General features: G+C 41.1%; 1 protein-coding gene across 8 annotated transcripts in view; it reads left to right on the top strand.

Moving 5' to 3' along the window:
• Nucleotides 1-22,266, top strand: part of KATNIP (katanin interacting protein) — a 56,553-nt gene extending 34,287 nt beyond the window's left edge. For 5 of the 8 annotated variants that reach the window (XM_058035740.1, XM_058035739.1, XM_058035737.1 and 2 more), the window contains exons 17-28: nt 2,562-2,625; nt 4,453-4,630; nt 6,918-7,083; nt 10,484-10,641; nt 10,959-11,023; nt 11,361-11,471; nt 12,347-12,370; nt 13,242-13,381; nt 16,158-16,259; nt 16,901-17,061; nt 19,399-19,487; nt 20,824-22,266. In XM_058035740.1, coding sequence (XP_057891723.1) covers nt 2,562-2,625; nt 4,453-4,630; nt 6,918-7,083; nt 10,484-10,641; nt 10,959-11,023; nt 11,361-11,471; nt 12,347-12,370; nt 13,242-13,381; nt 16,158-16,259; nt 16,901-17,061; nt 19,399-19,487; nt 20,824-20,879 — 1,314 coding nt within the window. In that variant the 3' untranslated portion in view covers nt 20,880-22,266. The remainder of the gene's footprint in view (nt 1-2,561; nt 2,626-4,452; nt 4,631-6,917; nt 7,084-10,483; nt 10,642-10,958; nt 11,024-11,360; nt 11,472-12,346; nt 12,371-13,241; nt 13,382-16,157; nt 16,260-16,900; nt 17,062-19,398; nt 19,488-20,823) is intronic. The other 3 variants (XM_058035744.1, XM_058035743.1, XM_058035741.1) reach the window with 1 other exon arrangement.
• Nucleotides 22,267-25,565: the final 3,299 nt, after the last annotated feature.

Genomic DNA, 25,565 nt, shown 5'->3' with positions numbered 1-25,565 from the left:
TGAAGACAAACTGCAGCTGACCTTTCTTTTCCTGATCGTGTGTTTGTTGTGAGCGTTCACCAGGTCCTCTCCCATGGCAGAAGCTTGGCCCTGGGCTGTCTGATCCTTGCTCTGATCCACAGGCCCTGCCTTCATTTTGCTCCTCAGCTCTGATGCCCTCCACACCCTGCTGTCCCTCTGAAACTGCTGTATCAGCAGAGGAATAACACAAGCTGTTGTGAGTGAGCCATTGATCTCCCTGTCACTGGGTGTTTGCTGGTACCATCCGGATTTCTGTAGGGGGATGTTTATGCTCCCAGAATGATACAGATCCACTGCACAATTTGTCTTCCCCAGCCTAACCTTGTCAGACCATTATTGACCAGTTAGAGCAGCCCTGCTGTTCATTGCCCTTTATTCCCTGTTGCACATTCAGTAGATGAAGTGGTGGGTTTTACTAAAAACTTTCCAAAAGCTCTTACAAAAGTGTGTTGCTTTTCTGTCAGTGTGTTATCCTTGGCCATCTTTCTGTCCACGAATTCAGGAATCCTTAACATTGTTGATTTTATAACAGATCAGACCTGTGGCCACTGCCCTTGATTCAGCTCTGGGGCCAGCGGTGACTGCTGAGAGAGAAAGAAAGAACAGCACAAACATAGAGTGCTCTTTCTCTGGAACACTCATTCAGCCCTCAGAAATGTGTCTCACAAGGACTTTTTAACTTAACCTCTGTGTTTAATATCATGCCACCGATTTTTATTGCATTAATTCATCTACCAGCTTTTTGAACCCACGTGCACTTTTAAAATTTACAGTGCTCCGTGGCAAATTTCCCAGCTGAACCTGCATGGCACAAAGAACCTCCTTCTGTTTGTTGCTGCGTTCATTTAATGTTCTCTGGGTTTTCTGTTGGAAGAAACTAAGCAATTATTCCCCACTCCCTTCTTCAAGCCACTCAAGAGATTTATACCCCTGTGTTAGTCTTCTAAATCTTTTCCAGAGTGGTTGCTCCTCGGAAGGTGTTGAACATTTGGTCAAGTGTAAGATCATGGTAATACTTTCTGCTTTTTATTGCTTTTCCAATATCTCCTGTATTACGGTGGTGTTTTGTTTTAGCCATAAGAATTTAAGAACACAGGTTGGACAATGCCCACTAGCAGAAGTAGTTAAAACAGTAGAAAATGAGACCATATCTGAAAGAAAATACATTATCACCAGGAAGGGATCTGAGTAGATAAGAAAGGGAGAAAAGAGGTGATAAGTTGCCTTGGCACAAATGGTTTATGCTCTGCTAGGGAGAGCATTATTTTGCAATCAGTAAACCCACTGTCCATGAGTTTTGATTTTCAGTAAAGATGCAAATTTTACTTCCCAGCCTGGTGTTTGAGAATTGCTGTGAGGAACAGAACTGGCTTGTGGGGAGGGATTTTTGAGGAACAGAACTGCCCCAGTGGGAGGGATTTTGCACTGTGTAGGTTCTGTGGGTTTATTTCAGAGCCCATTTCTTGTTCAGTCTCAGCTGAATTACTTTGATTCCCCCAGGGACATTTGCTGCCACATGAAGGATATTGCAGTCTGGGAGCCCATGAGATCCTGGGGATCAGTGGTTAAATTGCAGGGATCTAATGGAACAAGGAGACAAGTGTTGACAAGTCTTTATTTATTTTACTTAGGCACTGTGTAGATCCATTTGATGTATTGTGGCTGACTGGAAGTTTATTTCTAATGATGAATTAAAGAGAAAGAGTCTGGACTTCTAATTTCCTGTTTGGCCTTTTGACTACTAATGAGGATTGAGCTGATGTTTATATAGAGCTACTTATAAAAATGCCAAGATTTCATTCTAATCTACTGTTATTTATTTTGGAGCCAATAATGGTATCTGTGAAGTTAAGATTGTTTTCTCTGTTTTACATTTTTCCAGAGAGAGTAGAATTTGCCATTTTATCCCACTCACTCAGTGAAGTGAATTCTATCTGCAATCCTTTGCCATTTTTGTCTTTACTACCCTGATTGCCCCAGTGTGATCAGCAAATTTTGTCATCTGTTTCTTCACTTTTCTGAGCAGCATAGGCAATTTTTAATTAGCATTGCTAGAGCACAAGCACAAGCTTTTGGACAAGTTTGCTTGTTTGTTCTGCCTCTTAATTCCTGAGAAGAAATTGTGGTGGCACTCGCTGGTCTTGACTTCCTTCCAGTCTCCTTGTGTCTGCAACAGATTTGCAACATATTGCAAATACAGCATATTATCACTTGCTGATGGCAGTCAGCAGGGAAATAAGTGTTATTTAAGGATTTCAGCCTCTTTGAGAAGAGGTAGCTCACCCTATGTAGTCTCCCATTTCACATTTCTATATGCACTGAGCTAAAACCCTGCCCTAATAGTCTGGGTTTTCTAAGAACGCACCTGATATTTTACACTTTGGGTCATGTTTTCCATTTTTTGCAGGACAGCCTGGGTGGGGAGGCAGGGGAGAGATTGATATACAAAAAGAAACAGGTGCAAATAGAACTTTTATACAAATACAGATTTTATAAGCAGCCAGTGTAATACTGAACCTGTTCCTTGACTTTCTTTATAGGTTCAAGAGCCAGACCCTGTCTCTGAATGCACACCAAAGGAAACAGGAATATTTACTGGGAAATGTAAGTTCTTATATTCACTTCTTGCTTTAATGGCCTTCCCCAAAACATGTTATCAAGGATGATCTGATTTGTCAGAGCTGTAGAGCACTTTGTGACAGATGCCAGGTCTAGAATAAAGAAGAGAATTGAATATTTAAGGCAGAAGCTTTGTTTGCCATGGCATTTACAACATTATATTGCAACAGTTGGCTTTTAATCTCAGAAAAACAACATTAGCCATTTGCCTAGTCCCTGAATGGGAGTTCTAATAGCTGTGTCCCTTACCCAGTAATTCTCTCCCAATCCTTTGTATTTGTGTAGACTGACTGAATTTTTTAGATTGGATTGACAATAGAAACCCTAGAGTAAAGCTAGATCAGAGTGTTATATCCCTGCTTAAGCACCTGATTTATTATCCTGTACCAAACCAGCTCTCTGTGGGCCTTTCAGCTGTTGTCCAGAGAGTTTCTGGATAGCCCAAAAGCTTCAAGAGCTGTTCCTGGTCCTTTGACAAGAGTTTCCAGCACGGTGTTAGGAAATATTTTTACCCTGAGAGAATTGAGAGGGTTTGAGATCTGCCAGCCTTGGGGACAGGAAAACATCCCCTGGATGCTGGACTTGTTCTGAGCTTGGAGCTGGATTAGACCCCTCCAGAGGTTCCTTTTCCCTGTGTCATCCTCAGATTGGAATCCTAAACTCTGGGGAATATTAAATCTGTGTGGATGGCTGCTTTGCACTGGAGAACAGGCTGGTTCTGCTCCTGCCTGCTGTACCCTGAGCACTTTTATTCTCAGCGCTGGCCTGGGGACTGGTACCTGCTGTCAGTGTAGCCAGAGCTCCAGATTTGTCAGCTGAAAGCTGTTTTATTTCTTTGTGTCCCTGCAAATGCTGATGAAATCTCACTCCCAAGTGAATCTCTGTGTGTATCAAGACTTGCTCTGGGTTTTTAGGGGTAACTGGGCTGGAGGGTTTAAGAGGTTTAATGCTTGTTTGTTTTACAAACATAAATTATGACTACTGGTGCTTCTTTAGACATTACATTGTGGGCTTCTGTAGTATGTGAAATGAAAGGCAGTTCTAATTTACAGGGATGGATTTTTATGGAACCTGATCAGATTGGAATTTTACTTGTTATATCTGTACATGCTACTTCTGTCTTTTCAGTAAGGCATAAAACAGGTGGAACAGGAGATTCACATTCAGTCATTTGTCCACCCAGCTTTTTTCCTGTTTATTTTCTGGAGATACAGCCTAATCAATATTTGTGCTTTTCACTGATGCTATCCCATGAAAATTCTTCCATATGTCCAGTTCTGACATGAAGAAAATAACTTAAAAACATTAGTAAACCACATTTTTCTTTGCTTTAACTGGGAGTAGGTGTTTTCTAAAAATATATGGATTTCTGAAAGGCTGGATTTAAATGAATCCGTACAGTCATTTAGCTGGTGAAAGATGATGGATAGACTTCAGACTAATGGGTCTTCTCTGCATCTGCATAATCACAAAATCTGTCATGTAACTGCTTAAATGTGTCACTGGCTGGCTGGCAGGGTGCAGTCCCACTAATGAGGCACTTGGGAACGTGCTTGATCAGCAGTTGTGGAATTTCAAGTGAACAGGGTGTTGGTGGCACATGAAAGGGCTCTGACACAGATTAAAAGAAGCTGCTGTTACATGGAGGTGGACAAACAGAGCAGGAAAAATCCAATTCCTGCATATAAAGTGATTTAATCTATACAAAATATCCATGCTGCTAATCACTGGGATTTGCACTCGTGTTTACATTGGTTATCACTACAGACCAGTAAGTTTCCAGAGGCATTAAATCTTTATTCCTTTATGCAGGCCTGCAACTGAACTTCACCATGACCTGGGGAGACTCTCATTACCTGGGGCTGACAGGACTTGAAGTGATAGGAAAGGATGGTCAAGCATTAAAAATCAATGCAGAACAGATTTCTGCTTCACCCCAAGACTTAAATGATCTTCCAGAGTGCACAGGAGATTCCAGAACATTAGAAAAGTAAGTAACCAAGGACTTGGGATGCATTTTACATCACATTTTCTGAAGTGACACATTTCTATAAACTTATGTTAACACATGTTAATGTGAACATGATTTTTATCCCATTGCTGCTCATTCTTGGAATTCACAGGCTGTCCAGGAACAGCTTGTTGTAGAAACATGAATGAGATGTTTCCAAAAGATGGTGTTTGAGCTGGGAGATGAGAACATGCCTGCTTGGTTTTTCTGCCAAGGACTTTCCAGGAAGGAATGTGGGTGTTCTGTAGCATCTGTCTGTGCATATTGAGTGGTATTTATGCAGGATTTCTGGATAATTTCAAGGAAAAATTGCACGTTTGCAAAGAGTGAGGATGTGTTGTGGAATTGCACAAATAGGTGCCAATCTTTTGGCCAATTTGCAGCACTTTTTTTGGCAAATCTAATGAAGTTTTATTCATTGACAAGTATATTTCCTCAGATTAACTTGTGCATCTAAATGGCAGCAGTATAGAAATGATAGGCTGTAGATCTGGAGAGGACTTGGCATTTTGGATGTTTTTGAAGCTGCATCCTGTTGTTTCTGAGTCATCTCTCCATTTTAAAGGGTATTTTTGGTTGTAATCCTGTCTTGCTGGCATGTTTATGGCCTGTGACCAGGTTTATGAATTAGGACTTGTCTTTTCAAAGGCTCTGGAGTCTTCCTTAGAATGTTGTCTTTATGTCCATGCACACTAACTCCATTTGTAATTTCTGCTATTCTGACTAATGCAGATATCAACCTGACTTGTGTGTAATTCCTTGTTCCTTCTGCCATCTTGTATGAAAATCTCCTCTGTAGACAGTTGAAATAAGAAATCTTCCCTGTGATGAGCAGATTCTGCTGGGGGAGTCTCTCCAGACCCCACCCTGATGGACTCAGATGCAAACGATTCATTTCCCTTTTGTTGGTGCCTTCTCCTCTCTGAATGCTCCTTTTGCAGCCTGGTGATATGTTGATCTTACAGAATTTCTGGCAAGCTTTCTGCCCCTGATGTATTTGAGGGATTTTATTTATTGTATCTTTTGCTTGCTAGCCTTCAGACTCTTTTTTTGGCCTGTGCGTACACATTTAACCTTCCAGAGTTTATGAGTCTATCAATTTAGAGCTTTTTTCATCATGAATTTTGCTGAAAGATGGCCCATAATAACTTTGTTTATCCTGCTACTGAGCCAGGCTGGCTTTGAGTTTTCAAGTCCTCCTTCTTTCTAACATCTTTCTTAGTAAGTGGGTTATATTTTTAATTTTTATTTTTTTTTTTTACATTCTGGATTGTTTTGCTGGAGAACTTTTTTGGGCACAAGAAATAGAGGCTCTTTTGGCTCTTTGGATATTCCTGCAAGCATGTTGAATTTGAGTACATTGCAGTGCTCTCAACTGTGGCATTTGGAATAAGTCCCATGTACTATTCAGGACCAAATCAAGAATTATCTCTTCTCTCATGGACTCCCTAATCAGTTCCTCTGTGAAAGAGTTATTATTCAAATCTTTTTCTTTAAGGAATTGCCAAGTCTGGCACCCATTCTTCCATTAAATTTTAAATAAATAGTAAGTATAAACTTACTTTTTTGGCAGTGTACCAAAGTAATTACAGTGGAAAATTAATTCATATTCTCCTTTACTCCCATCTTCATATGGCACAGTTTGTGGTAGAAGAATATAATGTCAGAAAAAAGCAGATTTAACTTTATTTAGTCAGCCTGAAGCCTGTGCTGCCATGAAAAGACATTGTCCTGCTGGTTGGAAGCTTTGTAAAATAGCAGGGATGTGGCTAATTGTGTCCATGAGGGATGAGAGCAGTCCCAGGTCCTGCTCAGGGTTATCCAGCTGCCATCCAGCTCCTCCTGGGATGCAGCAGATTGTGTTGGCATAGAAACACCCTGCAGGGTGCCAATCCACTGCTTTGGGTGTGGGAATTCAGGAATTCCGTTGTGCCTGCCTCTGGGTTCTGCCTTCAGCCACTCTGCTGCAAAGGCATTTGAGCTTCCCTTTGCCTGTCCTGTTCACACTGGGAAAACCTAAACATTTTGTTGTTTTTCCAACTAAAGAAAATACTAGGGGTTTTTTTCTCCCTCCACTGCCTTTAGTTCAATACTTACATGCTATTTTTGATGCTTTCTGTGCTTTTAATTGCATGCACAAGGGCACGAGGAGCCCTGGAAGCTGGAAGTGGCTTCCAGAATAAAAAGAACCTTAGGAAAGTCCCTGCCTTTGATGAGAGAAGCCAGCTTTTCCCTTTGTGCAGCTAATGGACTTTTCTCTTTGTAGGTTAATAGATGGCACTAATATCACAGTGGAGGATGACCATATGTGGCTCATTCCCTTCTCTTTTGGAGAAGATCATCTGCTCACAATCCATTTTGATAAAACTGAAAGTATTGCAGGGCTTCGCTTTTGGAACTATAATAAATCTCCAGAGGATACCTACAGAGGGGTAAGTAAAAGAAAAGGAGCATTGCCAGCAAAAATATACAGCAGTGCATTGGAAAATTGGTACTGTGATGAATGAATATAGCTGCCTTAATGGAACGCCATAAATCTTTCTAGATTGTCTGAGGCTGAGTTTTGTGGCAGGTATAATGCATTCCTGTCTCCACAAACAGCAGATAGTAAAAAAAAAAAAGCAAGAAATGCTTTAAAGAACTCTTCACAGCTGATTTTTCTAAGAGACACATACAATGGCACATATTATTTTCAGGATGTATGATTCTGAACTGGTATCCTCTCAATATCTTGTCTTTAGACCTGCTGTATGATTCTGTATTTCCTGAAATGCTGGGAATGATATGAGGGAAACTTTTCCAAAGAATTTCCAAATTCCAAAGAAATTCTGTTTAGTTCAGGTTCGGAAGGCCACTCATTCAGTACTGCCTTTTCCAGGAAGAGTCTTTTGAAATATTAACATTTAATAAATGGAAAGTTGCCACCTTCAAGCAGTTTAGCTAAATTAATTTAGCTAAATAATTTTAAATTCTAAAATAATTTTTATTATTTATTTAGCTAAATAATTTTTAATTTTTAAATTTTAGCTAATTTAGCTGAATAATAATTTAGCTAAAATTTACATTTAATAAATGGAAAGTTGCCACCTTCAAGCAGTTTAGCTAAATTAATTTAGCTAAATAATTTTTAATTCAAAAATAATTTTTATAATTTATTTTTAATTTTTTAATTTTAGCTAATTTAGCTGAATAATAATTTAGCTAAAATTAACATAAATCCTCTCTTATTTGCAAATTGCCTGCTTTATATCTTTTTTTCCATACTAAATTGTTAGGATTTCCAATTGACACTTGATGGAGATAATTTTATACTTTTTCACTCTGAGTTTGGCTCCTTCCCCTGCTGGATTTACACATGTAATGATAACACTTGTAATGATAATTATAACTAACCAGAGGTTGCTGTTCATTGCACAGAAAGTTTAGGAATCCACCTGTCCCCAGATTTTCCACCCCAAAAAGCAACTGTTGCATTCTCAATGTCCAAATCCAGGCAATAAATAAGAACAAAAATGTTGGCATAAATTAAATTGGAAATAGGACAAAAATTATTTTTATTAAATCCCAGCTGATGCAGAGATTTGAACAGAGGGCCCTGATTTTGTGCTCCATCACATTTGACACATGGGAGGGTTCTGGAGCATTTTGAGCATTACCTAAACATACAAATGAGGGGTTTTAGTGGCATTTATGTCCTGATTTCAGCTGGGATAGAGTTAATTTTCTTCCCAGGAGCTGTGTTTTGGATTTAGGGTGATAATAATGTTGGTAACTTAGTGATATTGTAGTTGTTGCGGAGCAGTGCTTATTAAATCTCTAAAATCTAACATGGAATTTGGTCTCTGGAGGCCAAACCAAGAAAAAAAAAAAGAAGAAAGGTGTATTTTTAGCAGTTTACTTGGCTAGGTAATAAAAAGAAGTGAGTCTGATACAGGTGATTCTGATACCTGCATGAATACTGAAAGTCCCGTGAGAGTTAGTGGATACCACTTAAAGAAGGAGCTCATACTTGCAGTCTTGGAGAAGGATAAAATAAATTATTTGGAAAACAAAAGATGCAAGGTCCACTGGGCCACAGGAGAGGAGGTTTTAGGCTGTAAACCCAGAGCATCCTGACATCTGTCTCTTGAAGTATTGCTGCTCCTTGTAGGAGCCAGTCCCTGGGTGTGAGATGGGATGATTTGCTAGGCAGCTGCAGGCTGGGGGATTCTATTCACAGCTTTAGTGTGAGAGGGTAATGGCAGTGACTGTCAGAATGAAGGCTTGGGTGCTATTTGCAGCTCTGTGAAAAATCACCTTGTGAGAGCTTTGTTATGCCATTTGTAAAATGCAATATGTGACGGCTGAGTGCCTCCTCAGATGATGAGAATTACTTAGAAATGAGGGCTGTAAAGGGCACATAAATATAAGCAGCTGTGGTGTAATAGGTAAGATTCCATCTCTGACTCTCCACACTTCCCATTCACTGCGTGTTTCCGTTTAGGAAAGTGGATTTCAGTGGATTTCTCACTTCCTCTCCTTAGCCTGGCAGACTTATTCAGCTGGAAAACAGCACGCAGAAGAGTTTCTTATATGAAAAAAGATGTTTCCTTTATTTGATCCCAAGTGTATTGAAGATGAAGCCAGAAATAGTTATTTCTCCACACTTGGTAGTCATACAAACATTCCCTCCTAATTAATCTTCATGGAAATTAACTGAGCCCCTCCTCCAGTCTAGCACAAACTGGTACTTGGTGAGAGACCCAGGGCAGTAAATGCTGCTTGTGATGAACATTAAGTTATATTTAACAAATTAGAGAGCAAGGTGCAGCGATTAATTGTTGGAGCCTTGTTGAGTTGTTCTGCACCTGGGATTGTGCATACAGCTCCATATGGTGCTGCTGGGGGAGGGTGAAGGGGCCAGGACTCCTGCACCACCTGAATAAATGTGCCTGAATTATTCACTTTGATCTCCAGAGGTTGGATAAAGGTGTGCTCTCTCTCTGAGGTGGCCACAGCTCAATTGTGTCTGTCTGGTACAGGCACCTTTTCTTTATTCATATGCCCTGAGGTTACACACAGCACTGCTTGGCAGAGGAGTTTGTGTGATCCTGGAGAAGTCCAAGTGCCACCTGCCACAAAGATAAATAGAACTGCTGAAACACAGGCTGCTGTGAAGGCAACAGAAACACCAACATCTGCTCTGCAGAGAGCAGCAGGCTGTGGGATCTCTGGAAGGGTGCCCCAGGCAGGCTGGGCAGTCCCAGCTGCCTGAGCAGAGCATTCAGGGCCATGATGTCTCCTCAGATCCCCTGACTGAGAGCTTCCCATTCTCCTCATGTGTGTCAATATTGCTGCAGGCTCAGGGATCAGAGGATTGTTTAGGTTGGGAAAGAGCTGTAGGGTCAGCATGTCAAACTGCAAACCTCGCAGTGCCAAGGCCAGCACTGAGCCATGTCCCCACATCTACACCTCTGAAATCCTCCAGGGATGGGATCTCCACCCCTTCCCTGGGCAGCCTGTGCCAGTGCTTGAGCACTCTGGGAAGAAGGGAGGCTTCAGTTTGCTGAGATCTAGTGCCATGCAGTATTAAAGGATCTGTCAATGCTTTTTTTTTTAGTATTTTTCCCCCCAAATCCTCACCTCTGTCATCCCCATCAATGTCAGTGATGACATGGACACTGTGGATTGCAGCTTTCTTTTGCCAAAGGAAGTCATACTGTAGAGGAATGAAATAAATACAGCTAAGTGAAATTATTCCAGTCTCTGAAGTGAATGGAATTATTTGCAATTATTTTAAGAAGTCATGTAATGTAATATCAGATAATCTGATGTTTTGCTCTTTTAAACCAGGCTAAGGTGGTGCACGTGGTGCTGGATGGGCACAGCATCTCCCCCCTGGAGGGCTTCCTCATCCGCAAGGGACCAGGCAACTGCCACTTTGACTTTGCTCAAGAAATCCTCTTTCTTGACTATCTCCAGCCCCAGGCAGCTCCTAAAGCACACAGGAGGTAAACCAGGATGTCTTTGTTGTCTGAACCACAGGATTTCTCTTCACTGTTGCAGTGTAATTTCACATTCCCTGTTGGAACTGCCTGTGTGAGGCTCCTGGATGAAAACATGGAGCACTTGGAGCAGAGCTTCACTCGGTTTTAACCCTGACCAAATTGCTCTGAGCTCTAAGTCTGGTCCAGCATCACAGCTGCAGGTGTTGGGGTGGTGTCTGTGGAGATTTAATTCTTTGGGTTTGTTCTCTTCTTTTCTGAATGAGCCAAGGGTACATAAAAACTGTTTTTCCTTGTTTTTTGTTTTTTGTTTTTTTTTCCAGAAATGCTTCAAGGACACTGGAACAAGCCAGTATGGACTATGAAGCACCATTAATGCCCTGTGGTTGTATCCTTCCCTGTCATCTGGAATATTTTAGAGTTACATACCATGGTTAGGAGTCCTGAGCTTTATAAATCCAACAATTTTGTGTGCTTTAAGGTATTAACCAGATACCAAGAATATGAGAAAGGCTTCCATAAATATGGCTTAAGAATAAATCAGTGAAATATCATATGAGTATATGGCCTGTTCTCAGATCCTCTGGTAGCTTTTTCTCCTGAACTGCAAATAAGAGTGTCTGACATCCTGGGCTGCACAACAATTTTTCAAACTGCAGATTAAATTGCCTGTTAAAACAAAGCTTCTGTACTGATATTTTCCTTAACAGCCTTTTGCTTTTTAGTTATTTTCCAGTTCCAGCTGCTGACGAGTTGGGGTGATCCCTACTACATTGGTTTGAATGGGCTGGAGCTGTTCAATGATCAGGGAGAGCAAATCTTACTGACTGAAAACAGTATCCTTTGCACACCAAGCACCCCTGGCCCTGCTGGTGCACTTTACTCCCTGTGGCAAATTGCCACAGGGCTGAACTTGGCTTCTCTTTCTCTGTGTTTTGGTGATGAATCTCTTTTCCATATGTTTTTGTGGATTCTGTGTATTTCCAGAATGAGTGGGATGCACCAACAAAGCAGGACAAAGTTAGAGAAGGGAAGGCTTAAGAAGGGTGTGGTGTTTTCTGCTCTTGATATTTCTTCTGTGGTGGGGAAGGACCAGAAAGTTTGCTGAGCTATAAATTCATAAAAAAAGACTGAATTCAGTGCTTTTTTTTCTTTTTTTTTTTTTTTCTTTTTTTTTTTTTTTTTTTAATGGAATCTTTCATTGTGCCTCAAGAAAGAAATTTTTCATAACTCTTGTTCTGGAGATTAGGCTGTTGTAGACACCCAATGCAGTGATGAAGATCATGGCTGAGGGTTTGAATTTGATTCAGTGTTCCCTGGATATCCAACAGAGGGAATGATGGGTGTGTTGGGATGATTGATGTTCATTAGGATTGCACTTTGTGCTCTGTACCAGCTAAAGTCTTCTAAGAGCTTCATACCCAACATACAGCTAACATAGTTCAGGTACATGGAAGGAACATTTATTAGCCTCCTGGAAAGAATAAATAGCACAAATGCTGCAGGATTTGTTTGTCTCTAAGGATCCTCACTGCCTAATAAATAGGGAATTCCATGAAATAAAGGCTTTTCCCCAAGTGCTGTTTTGATTTTTATCTTGTATGAGACGCCCTGACCTTGAAACATTTATAATGGACAAGAAACATTTTGAAATTGAGAAATGGTTACAAATTTTCTTTAGGAACAAGGATCTTTAACTGACCTGGTTCAGCTCTACAGTGCAAAACAGTGGCAGGTAAAGAACCCTCAGCTCCTTTTGAATGATCAGCTCTCCTGCCTGTGCAGTTGTGTAGGGATGTATTAGGATCCCAAAAGAGCATATTTGTCTTAGTGCAATGTTTAATGTGATAATTCACAACTGAATCAAGCTTTTCTTAAACACTTGAGGCATTGCTGTGTCATTCCTTCAATTCTGTATGAATACTTACAGACTTTTACAAAGCAGGACAGGGGGAAATTAATGTCCCTCAAACTGGATTGCTCAGGATTCATAATTCTGAAGCCAGTGCCATCCATCCATATTTTTTTCCATGTCTTTAACATTCATATATGTTTTTAATGTAAATGTTCTCTTACGGAGAAAATCTGGTTGCCTGTTCAACGGGGGTTTAATCTTTCCCTCTCAAAGAAATGAAAAAAGATTTTATTACAGTTACTGATTTTTACCACAGACCTTGAGAAACTCAAGCAAAACCTAGTCTGACTGATGACTGCCTCCTGCATAGACACTCTTCTTGAGATAGGTTTTATATGAGGAATTTGCACAAGTTTATGATAAAAATATGGGACTTTGTCACCAAAAAGCTGGGAAGTGCCTCTTCCTGCTAATGGAAGTTTATTGATGAACTCATAAGTACATATTTGAGAATAAATTAAATGCAGCTAGTTACTTGATTCCTATTTTAAAAGTAAATTGGAATGCCAGAATATCTAAGGGTTGTCCTGCTTTTAAATATGTGCTCCAAGTTCCTTAGCTCTGCAGTCCTGGGAGTTCTGCTGTAGTGATGGAAACTCATTCAAAGAGTTGGGAACAGCACAGACTTTTAAATCTGGTGTTTCTAAAATATCCATTTTTAGGTTATTTATGCTTAAAAGTTTTTTTTCAGATATTGCTGCTTTTCCAGATAGTGTCAACATTTTAGATGATGTATCTGGAGACATCCGGACTCCAGACAAGCTGATTGACAGAGTGAATGACACCACTGATGGCAGGCACATGTGGCTGGCACCAGTTCTTCCTGGTTTGGTACATTTTCCCTTTCCATTCTGTTCTAGTCATGTGTGGGGATGGAACTGCAAGCATGGAAGCAAAAAGGAAGCATATAGAATTCAGAGCTAAATTTGATTTTAGTAACAGATGCTAAATCATGCTTTTTAGAAGTTGTTTTTATTGCAGCCTCTCTGCACAGCACAGGCAGCAGCAATGGAGGTTCCCAGGTTTGTCATTTCCTCTTTCCATGGGACAACAGCAGAAGATTTTCCAGAGATGGTTTTTGGGTCACTGTGACAAAGATACTGATGAAGGAGTTCTGTGCAATAAACACCTTTCTGGTGCTTTTCAGCTCATTTTTAAAAAATACAATGAATGTTGTTCAAGCAGTGAGAAGTTCTTTTTTAATCTCATTATCTATGTTGAGTTCAAATTTGTAGATTAGGGGATGGCAGACTTAGTGTTTCATGTCCTAAGGCCACAGATGATTCAGCCTTTTTAGAAGTCTCATGTTTAATAGCTGGGATATCAAAAATCTAAACAGGAAAAGTAGATAAACTTAGATGATTTCTGATTTTGTTTTGGGAAAGGACATTTTTTTGGGGCCTGTAATGGACATAATTAAGGTGGTTTTATTTCTTATAACAAAATGGATTTAGAAAGAAATGAAAGTAAACATGACATGTGGTAAGTTATCACTTACTGTGTTGGTGAACTCCTCACTCCAGATGTTGCAGTTATTAATTAGAATATTAAAAGTAAGAAATTGTTAATTTATATCATGATGTGTTGTAATGAAGGGCTATAATTAAGGTAAAGTTTTTAAGTATACTTGGGAATAGTGAGTGCTTGCATTTCCTGGGGAAGTGGAAGGTCTGTGTGAGGCTGGAGGCTCCTGCTGTGCACATCCCAGATCTTGAATCCTGGCAATTTGATGGGATGCTCAGATGTCTCTTATAACAGGATGACTGATTGATTTGACAACCATCTGAGTGTGCTCATGTCCTTACAAAAGACATGCTTGCAGAGGCTCTTTCACTTGGGAAAAAGGAAAATAACAAGCTCTGGAATTCTCTCTCTTTGTGTTGTTCTGGCTGACACCAAAGTACTGCAGAAGAGCACAAAATACCAGTATTAAAGGGTAAATTGATAATGTGTGAAATGCAGGAGGCAGAAGCCATTTAATGGTGTTTTCTGTCCTTGAACTGTAGCAAATTACACCTCTGTAAGATCCACAGAGTACTTTTCCCTCCTCCCTCTCCCTGGGATGGTTGTTGAGCTGCAAGGTGCTGGATGGAGCAATCAGCTATTGATGCTCAGCCTCTGGAGCTGGGCTGAACCAGAGCTGTGATTGCTCCCATCCTCAGTGCAGGCTGCCTGGAAAGCTGCTTTAACTCTTTGATGTGTTAGAAGCTTCAAAAGCTTGAAGGGAATTGGTATTATAGCCTTTCTTTTCCTTCCTAAATGGCTTTTCCTTTTTAATTCTGAAAGTGGTTTCCTGTTTTTCACATTCATTACTTACATAAGCAGAATTTGAATTGTTTGTTCTCCTGTAACTGATTGTCATTTTTATTCCTTTGTTTGAATGGATTTTTAATCAAATATATCATTTGCTGTGGGATTAACAGTTGTTGTTGGAGACAATGCTCCAGTTGTCTCATGGAAAATCACAGATGCAAACATTTCTATTGATCCAATCTACCTTTCTTTCTTCAGTAAAAAAAACCCAAAAAACCCAAAAAACCCAGCATAATGATTTAATATAACCTACAGTATCTTCTCTAGTACATCAAAGGATTAAAACTTCAGAGGATGCTAAAGATGAAGCTTAAGATATGTTGATCTGAAATTGATATAGTGGCTCATAAAAGGAAAAGCATGGAATTAACTGTAACAGGCAAGATTGGTTTCCTGCCTGACTAATCTTTGGTCTTAACATCTTGACATTAACGTCACTGAAAGGCAGATGAATAATACCTCCAGCAGTAATTGTTTAGCAAGCATCTGGAGGATTGTCTCTAAATTCCTGGTAGTATAATTCACACAAAAAAATGCAAAATTTCTGCAATAGCTTGCAGGGCATACAGGGGAGATTTTAGTCTTGCAAATGGAAAAGTGGATTCCATTCATATTTGGTAGAAAGTGATGGAATGGAACGGAATAGAATAATGGATTCATAGAGTGGTTTGGGTTGGAAGGGAAATTAAAAATCATTCAGTTGGCAGGGACACCTTCCACCATCCCAGGCTGCTCCAAGCCCTGCCCAGCCTGGCCTTGGGCACTGCCAGGGATCCAGGGGCAGCCACAGCTGCTCTGGGCACCCTGTGCCAGGGCCTGCCCACCCTCACAGGGAACAATTCCCTCTCAGTGTCCCATCCATCCCTGCCCTCTGGCAGTGGGAAGCCATTCCCCCTTATCCTGGCACTCCATCCCTTGGAAATTGTCTCTCCATGCAGAATAGAACAGAACAGAAGAGGCACCAGCTTGTCTTACCCCTAAGGCCATGTCTGTATTTGGTTTATGAAATACTCATTGAAAGTGTCTCTCTCCCCTTCCTCCAATTTCCAGGCAGTCCTGGATGACAAGAATGCTCCCGATCTCATCTTCTGTGCTTTTGAGAGCAGCTGTGGGGTACAGCCAACATCTGGGAATTATCAGCAGGGATGATAGCTGAACTTCCATCCTCAGCATCAGTTATCTCTCCTCCAGCTATATTTCTTTAAAAATGAACCTCTTTTGATGTAACATGCATGAGAATTCAATTTCTTTGGGGACTTTGTGCTGTTAAATATAAATTAATTCTCTTTTGCAGGTGAATAGGGTATATGTCATTTTTGATGTACCTACCACTGTGTCAATGATCAAGTTATGGAATTATGCCAAGACACCTCAGAGAGGTGTGAAGGAGTTTGGTGTAAGTAATTTTCCTGTGCATTTTGTATGTCCTGGTGAGTCAGCTGCCTCCATTCTGAATGTGTTCTCACAGTTTGTTGAAGTGTGATTCCATGGAATCTCAAAGGATGGGATTCATCTCATTTAACTCTGCATTTAATATTAAAATGACTAATCTATGCCAGTCATCTGTCCTCCCTTTTTTTGTCCAGGGAAGGAAAACTTTATGTGATTTTTCTCTTAGATAATTGTCTTAAGACAGGATAACACTTGCCTTTTTCCACTGACTGTAGAGTAGGCCTGGAAGAGTAGTTTGAACTACAAACCCAAGTTTTAGACAGCTGAAGTGAGGTGAGATTCATTAATTCCCAGATTTAAGAGTGATTCACTCCAATGAATAGAAAAGGCAATTATGTAAAACACGAAATACATTTTTAATTACCTACTTGAAAGCTGCATTAAAAAACATCAGTGACAAGATAAAAAACTTAGAGAGGAAAAAAAAAAACCAAACTCCAGCAGCAAATAGAGAGAAATGGAAGTTTTAAGGGACAAAAGCTAAATTAATGAAACAAATAGGGCAAAATGCTTTTTAGAGACAACTGCTGAAAGCAAGGCCTGATTTCTTGATGGATTTTTGGTTTATTTCTTCAATGTTTGTAGCTTCTGGTGGATGATCTGCTGGTGTACAATGGGATTCTGGACATGGTGAGCCATGTGGTGTCTGGCATCCTCCCCACGTGTGACCCTGTGGTGCCCTACCACACCATCCTGTTCACGGATGATGAGAGGATTTGCCACCAGGAGAGGAGAACTGTTATCAGGTATGGGACTGGGTCTGGCTTGGGACAAAGAATTTAGCCTTTAAAAACTGGTTTGATGTGACTGATGTCAGCAGTGTGTGTATTGCTGAGGAAAATCCCCTCCAGAGCATCCCTGGCCTCACTTAAGGAGGGATAACAAGATTTTTAGATATGAGGACCAAATTACCAGCTTTGTTTGCAAGCATCTTTTAGCACTTCCTGGTGTTCATGATTTATATTTACATCTGTTTTCATGAAAGCCTGTAAACACAAAATTAAAAAGTTGGGCTTCCTTAGAGAAGGATTAATAAATCCCAATGTTATTACATTAGAGGGAGAAAAAATAGAAAGTTCATGAAAAAACCAAGCATCAAAATTAAAGAAAATAAACTCCTCTGATTTGACACAAATGCTAATTAAGAAGCCAGAATTCTACTATTTTATAAACAGTCTAAAATAATGAACTTCTAAAATGAGAAATAAATTGCATTTGGGGGAATGATGATTTAAAACCACTAAGTTGGCAATCTCATGGAGAATGTGATGAAATGCAGTGAAAAATGCACTTACATTTAGAAGGTCAGGATTGGTAGGATCTAAAAAACAGTCCCTGGCAAGGAAAGTAAAGATTTGAAAGAATAATTTATTTTAAATGGGATTGAAAAGTGAAAAAATGAAAGCTTATAGAAATGAACACTTTCTTACATGTTGGACAGCTGACAAATAGAGTGTTTTGCACATGCATCACTTGGAAAAAAAGGCAAGTTTTGCATTGATAAATGGTGTGTGATCCCCCAGAAGGATATTCAAACATTTAGAAATAAGCAGAAGGAACATGAGAAGCTCTGAATAAAGACAGAAGTTCACATTTGCCTGCAGGGTTTGTTTTCTTGTGTTTCCCTCAAGCATTGGCTGTTGGCCACTGCTCCTGCCAGAGGTTAAATAAATGATTATTGTTTGGATGTGTTGTGTTGGACCTGTGTTTTTGTAAGAGTTGCTGTGTTGTCATGGTAAAACTTGGAGGTGAACAATTTCTCAAAGTGAAAAAGTCACTGAAATGAAAATGCCTTGAGGAAATGAAAGTTTTGAGAAAATTTTCAGTGGCATAGAAAAAGCAGGAGGATGGGAAACAGACCTTTGCTTTCCTCAGCTTCAGATCCTTCTATGAGTAAAATTTTTTTACTGAAACCAGGGAATCACAGATCTTTTTTACATAACTTCCTTTGCACATATTTATAAGACATATGTCCTTTGATGTACTTTAAAGAGGAGTTTTTGGGGTCACAGACACTGCATGGTCTCTTTTCCAGCTGAGCCTCTTCTCCTCCAGACTCCTGGGCAGGAATTTTCTTGCTCTTTCTTCCAGCCTGGTCTGCTTTTTTTCCACCTCCCACCCTGCTAAAATACAGGGTACTCCAGCAGCAATGGAAGACATGCTGGATAATATCCCTTCATTTTCAAAATGCTCTGGAGCTTTTGGATACTGTTTGTGATGTTGGCCTGTTCTCTTTCACATGGCACTGTTCAGGATTTTATGAACCTGAACTTGAGTCTGATATCATCATCAATAGTTTAAGTTTTGGTTTGCTTCAGTATTGGCTCTTCCTCTTCACTCTGACAGTTTGAGGGACATTAGGTTTTTCTTCAGAAATAGAAACCCATTTTGTGCAGTATTTGGAGAGAAAATAAAAAATACACTTCCTTTATTGCAGAGGCACAAATGGTTTTTTTTGGTCTGTGTGAAAAGGACATTTTATTAGTGATGTTTTCCTTACCTTTCAATTCAGCTCATGTTTTTTCCTGTAATTTGTTTATTTTAATTTACCTTTGAAATTATTACTTTTTTCCCCAAAAAGAAATGGTTAAAATTTTGCAAGCAAAAAAAGCCTGCAAGCTTTTAAAAAAGCCTGCAAGCAAAACTTGTCACAGTAAATGAATTTTGTTTAGTTCAGAAAAGTTTCAGTGCTCTTTCAGAATTAGAAAGCAGTGTGGAAGCTCCATATGAGGATTTTTATACTCCCTTTGTGCTCTGATTTAAAATCTCACTTTGCTTTGTGGTTCAAGCTGTGTAGGCAGGCTGGAAAATTGTAGAGTGAATATGATATTTATATTTGAATGTGTGCCTGAATGAATGCCACTAATTAAAACTGGCAGGAAATCCTTCAGGTGGATGAGGACAGGATAATTCCTGTGTGGGTAATCCTGTGTGCTGTGGCTGTGCTGTGGAGCTGTTGAGCTTGCAGGACTCCAAACATCCCTTCTTTGGTATCCTTGTCCATAATTTTTATTCATAATAACTCTCATAATTTTCCCCAATGTTGATGATTTTGGCCCTTGTGCTGATTTCAATCTTTTCAGCAATCATGTGGGGGATCAGGATGTACGAATGATGAATGAAAATGAGATTGTCACCAGCAGCAAAAAGAAACAAGTTGTGGCTGATCCGGGTGAGTTCTGCCTTCCACATTTTTCTTCTGCTCAATTCCTGCAGACAGAGTGTGGATAATGAGCATTGTTACAGCCCTAAACTGGGAAAAGTGGGAAGTCTTAATGTATATTTAGCTCTGCTTTTTCTGTCATAAAAAGACAAACTGCAAATCTCATCATCTGGTGGGTTTCTGCTCTGTATCTAAATCTGAAATGGGATGATGTGGTTGTGGCTCACAGCAGCACAACTGCAGAAATCTTCAGCAAAGAAACTGGCTGAAGATAAATTGAAAATGGCTGTTAATTGTGCAGGTTCATTGATAGCTTTTGGAATAAAAAGTTCTTTGCATCCCCACTGGCCTTTTAAGCAGCTTCAGAGATGGTTCAGATGTGTCTGAGAATCTGCTTGTGGCTCTTGAGCAGACCCAGAATCACAGTGAGTGTAACAAGGGGGGAACCCTGTTGACTTTGTTCCTCCCACTGTCTTTCTGGTTGGTCTTTTTGCTTACCAAGTGATAATTAAAAAGACAACCTCTCTTTTTTTCCCAAGGAGAAAGACTAGATTGTATTTATAGTCTGAAGAGTACCAGTCATTCATTGTAAATTACTCAGAATAGCTCCCTAAATACATCTCAAATTCTCAGCCAAGCTGGTATATTCATGATTGGTTTTCCCTCCTGAGCATGACACTTTCTCCAATTAGTTCTCTAGAAAGTGTTACAGATATTATTTGATGGCTTTTAATAACAGTTCTGTAGGAGAAGGATTTGAAATGCCATTGCCTGTGAAAAAATAGCTTGAAAGTTATTATATTTAACAATACTTGTCAAAAGTATCCTGGACATCTCTGTCCCCACTGGAGTGGCATCCTGGCTTCCAGAGCAGACCTGTCCAGTGAAGAACAGCTGTCTTTGCCATGGCCATCACAGCTTTGCCAGCTCTGAGGACATAGAACCCCTGAAGTCACCAGCTGAGGGTGCCTGTTTCCCCCTGCCCCATGTCCCGTCTGAGTCCTGGCTGGTATCAGCCACAGAGGGTGTTGATAACACATTTATGGAATGATTTGGGTTGGAGGAGATCTCAGGGGGTTCCCTTCCTGAGGGAGGGTCCAGCCTCCTACTCAGGACAGTGCCAACCCTGGATTCAGAGCAGCTTGCACAGGAAAGGAATTCCATGGGGCTGAAAAAGCTGGCAGCACTCAGTGTCACAAACATCACTGAGAAGGGCGGCTCTGCTTCATTCTGGGGTGGAAGGAGAAATGGGCATTTTTGTTCCTCATTTTACTCCATGTTATTTTATTCCATGTCATTTTACTGCACTGTTAGTCCTAAAGCTGCCCTTCATCTTCCTCAACAGCTCTGCGCCCCAAAACCTGCATCAATGAGAAAGGACAGCAGAGGAGGAAAAGATAACAAGGAAAGTCCTGGATGCATCCAGCCCTAAGAACTGCACTCCAACTCTCCAAAATCTGCATATCCAAATGGAAGATTTTCTATGTCTGCTGCTGCTGAACCACCTCCTCTTGTGAGAGGCAGTTTTATTTGCTACAGGAATTTTTTTCAGAATGAAATCTGAAGCATGAATTCAGTTTCCTGGGGTTTTTTTTGGTCATGATCTGTCTGAATTTTCCCCCTTATCTCTTAATTGAAAATCCAGGGAAGAAGAAACATAAAGGAGAGAGTGAGAACCTTTCTGCTGACAACTGTTCTGCCAAGCACTGAGAACTTGGGTTAAGCAGGATTGCCCACAGGTTTTTTAGATTATTTCTAAAGCTTTTATTCCTAAATCCTAGCTGGATGAGCACGAAGATCCTCACTGGAAGGAGGTGTTGCTTTATTTCTGATGCCTGTAAATAGTTCTCAGGGAAATGCACTTATTAGAGGAAATACTCTTTAGCTGTCTGTCTCTGGGCATGTTTTGGTGCCAGGGCTGTCTGCAGGAGCTGCCACTGTTTCTGACACCTAGACAGGTTCCACTGGGCTTGCAGAAATGTGATGGATGCTTTTAGGAAGTAGAGATCAGGAAGTAGCTTTATCAAGGTTTAATAAGTGCATTTCAGCTGTCACCTTTTCATGTTTTGCAGTGAAATAATTATTTCTTTCATCATTTCACTACCATGGAAAAATCAAGTGAGGTGTTTTGCCTGGAGTGCCATTGACAGGCGCTCTGCACATCCTTCAGAGTTCTCCTACCACAGAGCAATGTTTTTTCCTCCTATTTTGCCTGAATTTTTATGAACAAGGAGGCCATGCCTCTGTGCTGCACTAGCCAGATGTTGCCAGCAACAGATCATCACTTCTGAGAAATGGTAAATGCCTTTTAATTAGCTGAAGGTAAGGAGAGAAGTGCATTTTTAAACAAAAATACTCTGCACATGTAGTCATTTAAATAAAAACTCTAACCAAGTAAAAATGCTGCGGGATTTGCTATGCAAATGTACTGTTCCCTGAAAACTTGGTGTTTGTGACAACCTGTAAATCTCTTCCATGGATTCTCATTTAGAACTTGCTCATTGCTGTGATTCTGTGATTGTTTCCAGAGAGAGTTGAATGCTGAAGTCAGGATGTGCTTTTACACATAAACCACAGATAGTGGTGCAACTCAATTTGGAACCAAACTGTGCTGCTTCCCTTTCTGCCCTGTCAGGAGTGTAATATCTTGTATATTTGCTTATTAAAACTTCACTGCTGTTGCCTGAGCTGAAAGGACACAAGATGCCAATGCATTTCCCAGGTTTCTGTGTACTGATGGAGCAAAAGAATTTATTTTGTACTCAATACAAACTACTTTACTTTTAAATGTAAAATAGTGTGTGTGAGTACATTGTACTTTGTTTAAGGGCTCTTCCCAAGCTGCACTGACTAAAGAACCCTCTTGTTCTGAGAACTCTCCCCTCATTTGTTTCTGGTGTAATTCTACCAAAAACCAAGTGCTAATTTTTGCCCCAAATCATTTAACAGGCAACTCCAAATGAAAAAAAGGAGGAGCTGAGAGGAGAGGTACTGGAAGGGCAGATATAAATGTCTGTGTTTGGAAGGGGAGAGGTTGTAGCAAGGTTTTCAAGGCTTAAGGTACAATCTCAGATTTGTCATGTAGGCAATCTCTGGATGGGATGGGGCCTGTCACATTGTTTGTTCTTCTGAGAAAATTGCATTGGATGTGCAGAGAAATGAAACCTGCTGTTTCCTGGCACTGAACAGCATCTCTCTTATTGATCTGAAAAGGTGAGAGGGGGAGAGGATTTCCTGTGCTCACCTGTCTTCTCTGGATCTCTCTGGAGCATCTCAAATCCTCCACGGTGGGCTAATGATTTTTCAACCCTAATGCTCCAGGTTTGGAAATTATTGCAAACTATTTAATCAAGATCAGATGGGTCACAGTTCTCTCTATATTTCCCTGCCACCAAGTCTTCCTCAGCTCATTACTGCAGCCAATTTTCAATTCCTTTTGCCCCTGGAAATCTGTATCCAGTGCAGCTGGTCTGGCATCTGCCACAGAGTGCAGTGGCTTCAACATTTCCATCCTCTCCCAGCTCCCTTGGACCCATTCAGATTCCCCACAGCTGCCACATTGTGTGGAAAGAGCATGACAGTGTTGAAAATATTTTAAAAGATTGTCAGGTTGCGGAACATCCTCCTCTGCAGTGTCTGTGTGTGAAAGAAGGGTTTGCCAGGCTGCTGTCTGGGATGACAGAAACCACCAAGGCACAGCCTCATGGACTCCCTGGTTCCAGTCAGTCATTCCAGAGAGCAGCAGAATGTTTAGAAAATACTTCATTCATCTCTGTGGGGTAGGAGCTGTCAGTGTTTGCCCTCCTAATTGGAGCTGAGATGTAATGACCCTTTATAGAACCAAAGATAATTAAGTGTCCTAGTCAGCCCTATACACTCAAACATAGACACTTGACTCATTTCTTCACTGAATCAGGGTTAAAAAAAGGCTTTATTCAATTCTTCACCTTTTTTTTAAACTAACTCCTCACAAGTACATTCATGTCAGACTGGCATTTACAGGAGGGACAAGAGGAAGAGTAAACATGCAATCAAGAAAATCCCCACAGAGCTCTTGAGTCAATGTCAGGCACAGTTTCATCAGGAGGAATTCAGCAAGGATGTGCCCAGTAACATCATTTGACATTGTCAAAAGCACAGCAAAGGAAAAGGAAGGATTCATAGGAATTCTTGCTGAAGATGCTGATGTAAATGAATAAAGTTTCACCCAATTTCAATATCTGGGCCCTGCAAAGACCTTCATGGTATAGTTGCTCACCTTTACCTGTTGTGGTTGGATTTAAAGGGCTTGGATCAAGATAACAGAAATCAATTTGTTTGTCCCACAGTGACACTGAGAAGGGCAGAGGATAAAGCAATAATCTGTGAGGAAGTACATGCCAGGCTGCCTACTTTTTGATCTGGAAAAAGATATTTTTGTCAGTGTTCACAGTGTAATCTGAGATGCCTGGGAAAGCCTGCAGCTTTTCAATTTCTGCCTTTTTGTGCTTTAATCCAGGAGCATTTAAACAGCAGACAGAGGCACCTGTACATGGAAAAGGGAGCAAGCAGTGGTGCAGGGTGTGAAAGGCGGCCCAGAAGACATGGAAACCTGTTTATTCCTGAGTCAGGACACTCATCCATAGGAGCTACATCCAGCAGCAGAATGAAACTGAGCCCTGCTCATGGCTTGGGCTGCACTGGGCCATGAATTGCATGCAGCATCCTGCTCAGGTGGTGCTGTTCTCTAAAATCTGCTCCTGCTGCTCTTGTGCCATGTCCCTGCTGTGTCATTCCCCTGGGATGCCCAGCCAGGGATGTGCTGGGCTGTGGCACTGACAGTGCCCATGAGGGACTGGGTGGGGGTCTTGAACCCCCTGCAATGGCCAGGGACAGGAGCTGCTGCCCCAGCTCTGAGGGGGAGAGCAGTGCATGAAGGAGGTTGAGTGGAGTCTTGAAGCTTTCTGAAGTTTGCAGGAAATGCTCATTTCCCAGCAGAAGTCAGGCAGGAGCACACATGAAGGGCTGTATTGACAGCTGGGTTCTGCCACATGCAGGGGATGAAGTCAGATTTCCTTTGATTGATTGTGAGAGAAGCATTTCCCATTCCCTCCTGCTCTCTGCTGTCCTCCCTGCTGGATGCAGCTCCACACCATCCAGTGGTGGGAACCCAAACCTTGTCTAGGTGCCTTGGGCTGCCCTCTGTGTTCTGGGGCTGCTCATCCAGGGGGCTGAGCTCCAACAGGAGCTGCTCTTCTGCCAAAGTCACTGAAGCAGCCAAATCTCTTCAACATTCTTCAAGAAATGTGAACAACAGACACCACGTGGTGATGGCTTCACCATTGTCCTTCAGCAGGTACTGAAACTGCACCCTGCAGCATCCTGGGCTCCCTTTTAGCTTAGTTCCCATCATGACTATCCTTTACCTGCATCACCATGCTTAGAAGGTCAATTTGTCTGCCAAAATCCTTCTGAAAGTGCTGCTCAGAGTTATTCTTTGCCTTATTGAGGTGACCAACCCATTCCACTCTCCAGACATGTGCTCAGATGTGCTGCAGGATTAGTTTAATTTCTTATATTTCCATAGGAGGGGCACTTGCTCTCAGGTCTGGGGTGTCACCCACTCCTGTGTCACAGCACTGTTTGTGTTGGGTGCAATTTTTGGGGATGGCAGTGCTGTGTTCTTGCTGGGCTGTTGTGTGCCCAGAACTGCAGTAGGAGAACTGTTCATTTTGGGGATGTCTCCTCTGTGACACCCTGAGAGGGCACTGTGACACCCTGGGAGGGTGTTTGCTGTTTCTGCTTCCCTCTGTGGGCTGACCCTGCTGCTCAGAGCACAGGAAGGGAGGGACTTCCTGGCTCAGGGGCCTCTTTGCCCATTTCTGTGACTATTTGCTTGTTTGCTGAGAGATGACTTAGAGCCCATGTGAGACACAAACATCCCTTTATCACGCTGCTTGTATCACCCTAATGGAATTCTGTCAGCTGAGGATAAAATGTGGACTAAGAAAGCAATTATAGAGTGAATCTCCAAGCTGCAGGAAGAGCTGAGAGATGGGGACCCAGTGCCCAGCAGGAGTAATTTCTTGTCCCACTGCCCTCTAAATC

The sequence above is a fragment of the Melospiza georgiana genome, chromosome 16, assembly GCF_028018845.1.
Source record: "Melospiza georgiana isolate bMelGeo1 chromosome 16, bMelGeo1.pri, whole genome shotgun sequence".
In the NCBI taxonomy this organism is placed as follows: domain Eukaryota; kingdom Metazoa; phylum Chordata; class Aves; order Passeriformes; family Passerellidae; genus Melospiza; species Melospiza georgiana.
This window is presented reverse-complemented; position numbering and strand designations above follow the sequence as displayed.